At 48.5% G+C, this 10,773-nt stretch overlaps 1 protein-coding gene across 1 annotated transcript in view; it reads left to right on the top strand.

Annotated features, from left to right (window-relative positions):
* The first annotated feature begins 8,386 nt into the window (after positions 1 to 8,386).
* Positions 8,387 to 10,773, top strand: part of KIF3C (kinesin family member 3C) — a 33,891-nt gene continuing 31,504 nt past the window's right edge. Inside the window, exon 1 of the mRNA XM_011356534.2 lies at positions 8,387 to 10,764. Within this exon, the coding sequence (XP_011354836.1) occupies positions 9,208 to 10,764 (1,557 nt within the window). The 5' untranslated portion in view covers positions 8,387 to 9,207. The remainder of the gene's footprint in view (positions 10,765 to 10,773) is intronic.

A 10,773-nucleotide genomic window follows, 5' to 3' on the forward strand; every position in this document is an offset into this window, starting at 1 on the left:
ATGTGGAAGTCTGCAGAATGGGATGGAAAAGAGGTTCTGGAATCAAAGATGCAGGAAGGAAGCTGGTGTTGAGATGGAGGCTTAGGGTAAGGAATTTTGCAGTAGAGCAGTGGGAATAAGGATGGAGGGGAATGGAAAGGTAAGAGGAGCTTCCTGGGTGAATGAGGGCATAACAAAAATGTAACTCCAACTATTGGTAATGATGACAGAGACAGGATAATTGAGAGAGAGGGACCTGGCGAAGAGTCTGAAAGGCTCTGTGGTCTTGTTCCTGGAGCATGAAGCCCCTAGAACTGCCCCCGCTGGAAAGGGAAGTCTCTGGGCAGGACCCTGGCATCCTATAAGTGCAAAGAGACAGCCAGTTAGGGCTCAGCCAGCTGAACACTTAAGGGTTCTTATGATGGAAGTTCCCAGAATTTTCCTTTCTTTCTCTTCCTAGGGAATTATACAAAGTAAATAAAGAATAAAGATGAGAAAGAAGAGGGGACAAGGAGAAAAGAAGGAATAGAAAAAGAAGTGGAGAAGGAAAGCGTTTAAAATATACGTGTGTGTGTGTGTGTGTGGGTGGGTGTGTGCGTGTGTGTTTAGCCCTGATCATAGTATTTCTCTGCTGAAAACCTTTTAATAACTTCTCATTGCTTATGAGATAACCATGCCCTCTCTTCATGCTTCTCTCCCACCTGCCCCACCCATTCCAGTCACATGGGGATTCTGGGGCCTGCTAGGATGTGTTCACATAGGTCTTGTGGGAAATTGCCTCATGGGTTGCAGCAACTGAAACAGAGAGAACACCATAATGGGCCCATCATAAGGAGCACAGATTGCTACAAAAAGGGGGTTTTAGTCCTAGGTCTGTAACTATAGGACCATGAGAAAATCATGATGTCTAAGCCTCCTTTTCTTCACTTGATCAGTGGTAAAGGAGAATAATCCCCACTCTGTCTCACTAAGTTACTGTGAAGCTCAGGTGAGATAAAAAACCTAGAAAACCTTTGTGAATTATCAAGTACTGAACAAATAAAGGATTGTTCCTTATACCTAGTAAATTACATTGGAAGTGTCAGAAGCCTGCCCCTTTCATCTCTCAGCGCTTTTCTTTCTAATAACCTTTCATGTCATAATAACACCTTAAGCTTTTCAAAGTACTTTTATATATAATATGTTATTTGTTCTGACACTGTCTCTATGCAGTGCCTGGGCAGGGCTGCCCCTTGCTGGGTATAGAAGGGCACAGGCTCGGGGGATGAAGTCACCAGGAGGCTGTGTCACGGGGCGCTCTGTGGCTGAGCCAGGCCTGAGCTCAGGTTTCCTAACTCCAGCTTGGGACCTGGTCCCAGCTCCTGGAGCCACTCTGCTCCCAGCACATACCAGCTGTTGTTCTCTTTAGATTCTAAACCTTCAGAGGGTACAGACAGGATCTTCTCAGAGGATTAACTTCCCCATCAGTTAGCATGACCTTTAGGTGGAGCTATTTCAGAGGACACTTAAGCCTTTGTCGGGGAGATAGCCTTGGTTTTTGAAAATCTGCTTGCCAGGCCTGTGGGACTTTGCCCAAGCTTCTTTGTCATTCCTCTGTGACAGTCGTCAGCCAACAGGCCAGATGTATGCAGTTTGGACCATTTTGGAAGCTTTCCTCCAGGTGTGATGCTAACCACAAAGTGTGCTAATGCCTAAGCACTCCACAGACCTCATCTGCTGGCCCATTCTCACAACTTTTGAGTGTTATCCACGTCTAGTCACCGGGTTATGGTGAGGCAGAGGAATACATACACACATATCCTTGACCTAGAGCTGCTCCTACCTGGAGAAACAGCACCCCACGGGAAAATAACAGGAGAGAGGATGAAGTGAGTGCCCTCTCAAGGTCGGACATTCAACCCTCTGGGATGAGAGAGACTGTGAGCTCAGAAAGGCAGAGATCTCTGGGGACTAGGAGGCTCCAAGGGAGCTTCCTGGCTGAGGACACTAGCATCCCCTTCCTGGCTGAGGACACTGGCATCCCCTTCCCCAAGTCAGTCTGGTCTGCGTGTCAGTCTGAAACATTGTTGCTGTGGATGTATCACACCAGGAAACAACCCTTGCAACATTCCAGGATGCAAAAGCCAAGACCTTCATCTGCCCACTGATTGATGGTGGTGAGTTAGGGAAAGAGCAGCAGACGGACAGTCTGGAGTTGCAGGACTTGGTCTCCATATGAGCCCGATGAGGCAGAAAGATTCAGGTGCTCTGCCTGTCAAGGTCAAATGCCTAGGTGGCCAGAGTTTGGCCTCAGCCCAGGTCTCCTGACTTTGGGCTGTAAGAGCCTCTCCTCAGTTGGTGATGATGGCAAGCATTCCCGAGGGATGGCCGGACGGACAGTGAGATGCAATCTGGAATTCAAGGAAGAGCAAATCCAGAATATTAGTAGGGCAAGTTGGCAATTACTATCCCCCCTACCTCACCCTCCATTTCCTTTTCCTAGTCCCAGAGGGTTGAATGTCCTGCCTTGAGAGGGCACTCACTTCATCCTCTCTCCTGTTATTTTCCCGTGGGATGCTGTTTCTCCAAGTAGGAGCAGCTCTAGGTCAAGGATATGTGTGTATTCCTCTGCCTCACCATAACCCAGTTTAAAACACAAAAAAGAGACAGCCTAAATGTGCAACAATAGGAAGAAGGAAGTGAAACTACAAAGTTAAGTATCCATTCAAAATTACAAAGCTTTTAGAAAACAATATAGAATATCTTTGGGACTCTGGCATAGAGGAAGAGTCCTTTAAAGCACAAAAAGTGCCAATCAAAGAAAAAGATTGATAAGTGTGTCTGCATTAAAATAAAAGAAGCTTGATTATAAAAAGGCACCATGAAAAGAATGAAATGCCAAACCACAGAGATATTTGTAATGAATATAAGCAACAAGAGGCTCAAAGCCAAAATATAAAAGAACTCATAAAACCATAAGAAAAAGGCAGGCAGCTCCGTGAAAAGATACTCAAGGAACTTGAAGGGGCAATTCTCAAAAGATGGACATTGAAATGCCAATAAGCATATGAAAATATACTCAACTTTACCATCAGAGAAATCCAAATTCAAACCGCAACGAGATACCAAATATCTAAAACTAAGAATGGCAATATTAAGTGTTGGTTCTGATGTGAAGCACCTGGAACTCATGCTCTGCTGGCAGTGCAAAGTGTCACACCCGCTTTGGAAAACTGTTTGACATCATCAGCTGACGTTGAAGATATGTGTTCCCTATGACCCGGCAATTCCACATTTCAGTATATCTGCAACAGAAATGTGTTCAATGTGCATAGGAGACATGAACAAGAATGCTCATACCAGCAAACTTGTAAACCCCCAAACTGTAAACAACCCGAATGTCCATCAGAAGCAGACAATAGGTGGTATAGTCATATAACAAAATATTATATAATAGTAACATTATACACAACAGACGACATGGATGAATCTCTCAAATAAAAGAAACCAGACAATGGCCAGGTACAAAATAATACACACTGGATGAGTTTATATGGAAAGCTCAAAATGGGCAAAACAAAATTGTATTCTTTAGATGGCAAAAGAACGAAGAAAAGCAGGGGAGTGATTATCGTAATGGGCAGGAGAGCGGTTACCTTAGAGAGGAAGGACGGAATTGTGACTGCAGAGGGGACTGCAGGGGACTTCGGGGATGCTGTCCATGTCCTATTTTTGGCCAAGGTGGTCAGTACAGGGATGTCATTTTATAATAATTCTTTAAGCAGTATATTTATGTAATGCAACTTCCTGAGTGTTTTATTCAACTGAACTATGTGAATTGCCGATATTCAACCATTTTTAACTTACAAAAAATGGTGATTTCATATGGTTCAACCTAATATTCCACAACAAAAAAATAATTTACATTAAGTTAAGCAGCCATTCAAAATGATGATCATGAAGGCTGTTAATACCTACATTCACTCATTTATTCATTAAACAAATGTTTCCTGGGGGCTTATGAGGAACTGGTCATGTTTCTAGGCACTGGGATACAGAATACAATTCTGCCACGGTGCATGCTTTCTAATGGAAAGATAATTCATAAACAGATATAGAAACATCTAGAATGTCATATTGTGACAAGTGCTATGAATAAACACAGCAGAAAAAGGATAGTAAGGGTAAGAGAGTCATGAAGAGCTATTTTAGGAAGAACGGTCAAAAAGGCTTCTCTGAGATGACATTTGAAAACAACTGAATGAAGTGAGGGAGAGAAACCATGTGCAGCCATGGGAGAAAAAAGCCTGCAGGCAGAGGAAAGAGCAAGTGCACAGTCCCTATGACCAGAATGTGCTTGCGGGATTGAAGAACAAGGACGCCAGTGTTACTGGATCAGAGTGAGGGAAGGGGAGAGTACGAAGACATGCAATGGGAGAAGTAACCAGGGACCCGATCACGGAAGGCCTATGTGCCCTGGTAAGGGATTTTGGATTTAATTTTGAGAGTAATAAGAGGCCATTGGAAGGTTGAGAGCAGGAAGTGGTATGATTTGATTCATCGTTTAGAAAGAAAACTCTGGCTGTTCTGTGGAGGAGGGATAGCAGGGAGGTGGAAGCAGGCATTCTCGTTAAAATGTGACCATGGTGTCCAGGCGAGAGATGAAGATAGCGTGGACTAGGGTGGCAGTGGTGGTACCAGGCAGTGTTTGGGAGTCAGAATTGATAGATTTTGTAGGCAGAACTTAGACAGAAGAAATCCAGTTGGAGAGACAGAATATTTTCATAGATAACACCATAAAAAAAAAGCAGACACTAATCATCACAGGAGGTAAAGACAGGAAGAGACTCCTGAAGCTGGAGGAGGCAAGGAAATCTCTACTGAAGAGGCAGGAGTTGAAACGGGTGTTGAAAGAAGGGAGAGTTACTTTAGGAAGGGGGTGGGTTGAGAGCTGAGCCCCTAGGCCCAATATGTGGTGGTGGGAAGAGCACAGGCTTTGGGGTTGGCAAAATTAGACTCCAGTCCCAATACTGCCAAGTATGTTAACTAAAGCATCTGTAACCCACCTAATTAGGTGCTTAATAAAGGGTAACTACTAAGGACAGTGCTTTTTCAATATTCAGACTTTTTAAAATTTCAATTTTTTCTATTCTTTTTGGAGAGGAGATGGGGAGTGGACTCAAATTCTATTCACCAGAAATTACAGAGAAAGGAAATTACAGAGAAAGGAAAGAGGAACTATTAGTAATCTAGACTTGGACACAATTGGGGGTCTCTTGAATTAGATAATGTCACAGTGATTGAGAGCCCAGAAATTTGGATCTCATCCCATGATTCTGTCACATACTCATATCTCCCTCTGCTGGCAGACCATGGTTTTACAGCATAAACCCAAATCCTGAATTACTTGTATATGAGAATTTGTAGGCCCAGGATTACTAAAGAGCTAATTCTGTCTTCGTAGCATAATCTCACCCTGGCTGTTACTGGGACCGTACTGGAAGAAGAGTCTGGTATGGGAATTCCCTGGGAAAAAAGAACTTTCATTGTCAAAGGAAGAGCAGTGAAAGAAGCTTCTTCCTACCAAGCCAACAATGATGGGTCTAAATTCCAATGGAACTGTCATTCATACTAGGACTGAGAAGCAACTGTTCTGCCCTCTCCATGGTAAGCTCTTCCTGTGGCATAGGGGAAAGACCCCAAGGGTTGCAGGTTAGAGTCCTCACGATATAGGGATATTAATATTTTCCTCTTTCCTGTGGTTGATGTGAGGATCAAGTGAGTGAAATATGTGATAATACTTTATTAACTGTAATCATTCTATAAGTTTCTTACTGTTACACCTTTATTTTTCCTCCTCATTTTCCTGCCTTGAAGGTCTTAGAACATTCATTCATTTGATTGGGATTGAATGAGACCAACCGGTTAAGGAAACTGAAACTGAGCAACCAGAACCCCTATTAGCTATAGGAGGAAAACCAGAAAAGTGCAGGGTCATCGAAACCATAAGTAGTGAGAGTTTGACAAAGAAGGAAGTGGATTATTGAGAGGGACCCACTGGAATTGGCCATGGAGTTCACTGATGTCCTTGGTAAGGGAAATCTCTGTTGAGCAGTAGGAGTAGAAGCCATATAAGATCCAATGATAGAATAAATAGAAGGTGAGGTTCTGTAGACGGGACAAAGTTAGGAAGACATGTCAGGCTGAGGAGCAGCATGAGTAAAAGCATGGAGATGTGAAAAACTATGATGCGTTTTGGAGGACCTTAAGCAAACCCGAGGGACTAGAGACCTGAGTGCGGAAGAGGGTGAAAGGAGGAAGGATGGCTGAAGACAATGCGGAAAAGAAGACAAAGAATGTGAACAACCTGAATGCAACAGAGAAAAGGAAGGAAAACTGCTGTTTTTTGAATGTCTTCTATGCCCTGGGAGTTTTTACATACAGTATCTCACATAATCCTGATGAGTGGCAGCATTCTTATTCTCACTTTTCCCACTGAGAAACTAGCTTTTCGGAGAAGCTGAATAATTTACTCAGAGTCACAGATTTTGTAGGCAATGGGAATCCGGTCTCCCTCTCACATCGGAGGATCTGGGCAAGCATCCTGCCAGGAGAACAGGGCCAGGATCTCTTTTATCCAGTGCTGTAGTGTCAGGCGAGTTAGCCCAAACAGAGAAAGAGTAGTCCAAAAACCAAAGCCAAGAACAAAAAGGAAATAGTTCAAGAGCCAAATAGTTTATCTAGAAGTCAGGTTGCCAGAGCCAAGAGAGGTTAATCTGCAAAGCCAAAACTCCACCCAGTAATTGGTCTAAAAGCCAAGTTAATCGCAAGCAGTTAAGTTTGATCAAAGAGAGGACTGAGGAAGGCCAGAAAACTTCAGAAGTGGGCCAGCCACCAGCTAAGCCTCAAGCTTTCATTTGAGCTGGCATTCAGGCCCTAGGGATTTGAAGATGGGGAAGAGGTGAGGAGATAGTTTCTGTAGAGATGAAGAATGAAATGATTAGGCCCTTTAGAGAATAACATGATTGCAAATGTTTTGTGGACAGATTCTTCTGGTGCTTCTATGAAAAGGACCTCAAGATTTCAGATCATAGCATCTCCTTGATCTGGACCTCATATGGCGGGTAAGGACAACTAGGAACTGGGCCACAGAATCAACTCTTCTCTGCAGAGTGGAACATGGGTAGGACACTGGTTTGGCTCTTGGACTTGAGGAATTGTACTTGATTTGTATCCTACAGGAAAAAATATGAAGACCCCAACGAGAAACACCACGTGCAGATCTGGCCTATCCAGGATGCTCAAAGAAGCAGAAACTAGCAGGCAATCCAAGGCCATGTGCATTATTAAGGGCTTGCTTGAAAATAAGTCTTTTCACTGGTACGATACTTCATGATAGATTGTTTCATTTGAGCCTCACAACCACTCCCTGTTGTTTCTCTCCCCCTATCCAATTTTTTTTTTTTTTTTTTTTTTAATAAACAGATGAGGAAACTAGGGCTGGAGCAAGGTAAGTGACTGCTTAGAGTCACTTGGTTGGAGATCAGAACTGAAACTGGAATACAAATTTTGTTTTATGCAAATTCTGTGTCTCTGCTATGTAAAAGACATTGGTCAGGGAAGGTTTCACAGATGAGGTGCTTGAACTGCCCAAGTGGCAGGGCACCAAGTTCAGAAGGGTGACAGGATCCTCTGGGCAAAGGCACAAAGATGCAGCACAGCACAGCTGGTTAAGGAAACAAAACGTGATTCCCAAAATGTGAGCTCCTTGAGGACAGGAAGGTCCGGCTGCTTGAATGGGGCCTGGGGTTTAGCAGGTGCTTGATAACTCTTTGAAGGAATTAATGTCTAGAACACAGATTCTGTACAGGAGAGTAGCCTTAGGGGAGGCTGGGAAGTTCGGCAGGAGTCAGAAGATGGAGAGCCTTTTATACAATATGGAAGGCTGGTGGAGGAGGAGGGGTGAGGACCAGGGTGCATGTGCTGAGAAGAGGTAAGGGTAAGGAGAGCATTAGCTGGAAGGTCGTCCAGGAGAGAAAAGAGGAAGCCAGACGTAAACCAGGGCAGAAAGAAGAGAGGACAGAGTCGAAAAATATTTAGGAGTTAGGGAACCCGTCAATAACCTGAAGTGGGGGTGGGTAACACATACTGGTCTGCAGGCAGAAAGGCAGGAGCATTGAAGAGACGGAGGATGATGGCTGTGGAGGGAACAATGTTGGGTGGTGGGTGACCCTCTTTCCCCCACCAGGTAGGCTGCAACCTTAGCAGACACTCCGGGGCAGGGAAGGGGGAGGGGGTTACATGACAGAGAGGGAGGGTCCTCCTGGACTGGCGAAAGCAGCAGCAACCTGCCAGATCCGGGTTAACAAAGACAGGACTACAACTCCCAGCATGCTCGGGCCCAGTGGGGTGACGGCGGGCGGTGGCTGCGCTGCACCCGCCTGGTGGGCGCAGGACCTGGGTCGGCACAGGAGCCTATCATTACGGAGGGGTCTGCGGGGGTGTGGGTCGGCGATGCACCCCTGTCTCCAGCGCACCGGCAGCGCCCGGCTCGTGTCTCCCGCCCCACGGCCCCGCCCTTTACCCCACCCCAGCCGGACAGCTTAGCTGGGGCCGCAGCGCGGCGGCAACATCATTCTCGCCGCCGCTGCTCCGCCCCATCCCCTTCTGTTTTTCTCTCATTCTCCGGTGGCGGCAGGGAAGGCGGAGGCAGAAGCAGCAGCAGCAGCGCTGGCTGCAATGAATGATCCCCCAGCTCCGGGGGAAGACTCCAGGTGAGCCTCTGCTCTCAGGAGGGCCGGGACCCCTGGCCGCCCGGGACCTGCAGCCCCCACCATGGATCCCTAGAAGAGGAGAAAAAGACAGCTCTGCTGCCCACCCCCCGCCCCATCCCATTCTCCTCTTCCTTTATCTCATTGTTGCCGTAGCTGTTTACGGCAGCGCCTCTCTGCCCCAGCATGGGGCGGGCTCTGGGCACTGCCATTCGGCCGGCGCAGCTCCCGCGGCTGCCCGGGGATTCTGCTTAATTCTCCCTGCCCAGCGGGTGCAGCGAGGACCGGAGAGCGGAGGAGGCCCGGACTGCAGCAGCGGCGGGGCCACCTCCCAGCATCCCCACCCTCGGAGGCTGCATGCGGATTGAAGAGTGGCGCCTGGGGGCTGGGCCGGCCCTGCTGATACCTACCTAGGGAGGACCACAGGACCGCCCGGGCTGCAGAGCCGGCCACGGGGCGGGAAGAACAGAGGAGCAAGATGGCCAGTAAAGCCAAGGCCAGCGAGGCCCTGAAGGTGGTGGCCCGGTGCCGCCCCTTTAGCCGAAAGGAGGAGGCTGCTGGTCACGAGCAGATCCTGACCATGGACGTGAAACTGGGCCAGGTGACTCTGCGGAACCCCCGTGCTGCCCTGGGGGAGCTGCCCAAGACCTTCACCTTTGATGCCGTGTATGATGCCAGCTCCAAGCAGGCAGACTTGTATGATGAAACCGTGAGGCCCCTGGTAGACTCGGTGCTTCAGGGTTTTAATGGCACAGTGTTTGCCTATGGCCAGACGGGCACTGGCAAGACCTACACCATGCAGGGGACCTGGGTGGAGCCCGAGCTTCGCGGGGTCATCCCCAATGCCTTTGAGCACATCTTCACCCACATCTCGCGCTCCCAGAACCAGCAGTACCTGGTCCGGGCCTCCTACCTGGAGATCTACCAGGAGGAGATTCGAGACCTGCTCTCCAAGGAGCCTGGTAAGAGGCTGGAGCTGAAGGAAAACCCGGAGACAGGCGTCTACATCAAGGACCTCTCCTCCTTTGTCACCAAGAATGTCAAGGAGATCGAGCACGTTATGAACCTGGGGAACCAGACCCGGGCGGTGGGCAGCACACACATGAATGAAGTCAGTTCCCGCTCCCACGCCATCTTTGTCATCACTGTGGAGTGCAGTGAGCGTGGCACTGATGGCCAAGACCATATCCGTGTGGGCAAGCTCAACCTGGTGGACCTGGCTGGCAGTGAAAGACAAAACAAGGCGGGCCCCAACACAGCTGGAGGGACAGCCACACAGCCTACCGGTAGTGGCGGCGGTGGAGGGGGCAGTGGTGGTGGAGAAAGGCCAAAGGAAGCCTCCAAAATCAACCTCTCACTGTCTGCCCTGGGCAATGTGATCGCTGCTCTGGCGGGCAACAGGAGCACCCACATCCCCTACCGGGACTCCAAGCTGACCCGGCTGCTCCAGGACTCTCTAGGGGGCAATGCCAAGACCATCATGGTGGCCACCCTGGGGCCAGCTTCTCATAGCTACGACGAGAGCCTCTCTACCCTGCGCTTTGCCAACCGGGCCAAGAACATCAAGAATAAGCCCCGGGTGAATGAGGACCCCAAAGACACACTGCTGCGGGAATTCCAGGAAGAGATCGCCCGCTTGAAGGCCCAGCTGGAGAAGAAGGGCATGCTGGGGAAGCGGCTCCGGAGGAAGAGCAGCCGCAGGAAGAAGGCCGTGTCAGCCCCGGCCGGGTACCCTGAGGGCCCTGTGATCGAGGCCTGGGTGGCTGAAGAGGAGGATGACAACAACAACAACCACCGCCCGCCCCAGCCCATCCTGGAGTCGGCCTTGGACAAGAACATGGAGAATTACCTGCAGGAGCAGAAGGAGCGGCTAGAGGAGGAGAAGGCGGCCATCCAGGATGACCGTAGCCTGGTGAGCGAGGAGAAGCAGAAGCTACTGGAGGAGAAGCAGAAGCTGCTAGAAGAGAAGGAGAAGATGCTGGAAGACCTGCGGCGTGAGCAGCAGGCCACAGAGCTGCTTGCAGCCAAGTACAAGGTAAGAGCC

Source organism: Pteropus vampyrus, unplaced genomic scaffold (genome assembly GCF_000151845.1).
Source record: "Pteropus vampyrus isolate Shadow unplaced genomic scaffold, Pvam_2.0 Scaffold28, whole genome shotgun sequence".
In the NCBI taxonomy this organism is placed as follows: domain Eukaryota; kingdom Metazoa; phylum Chordata; class Mammalia; order Chiroptera; family Pteropodidae; genus Pteropus; species Pteropus vampyrus.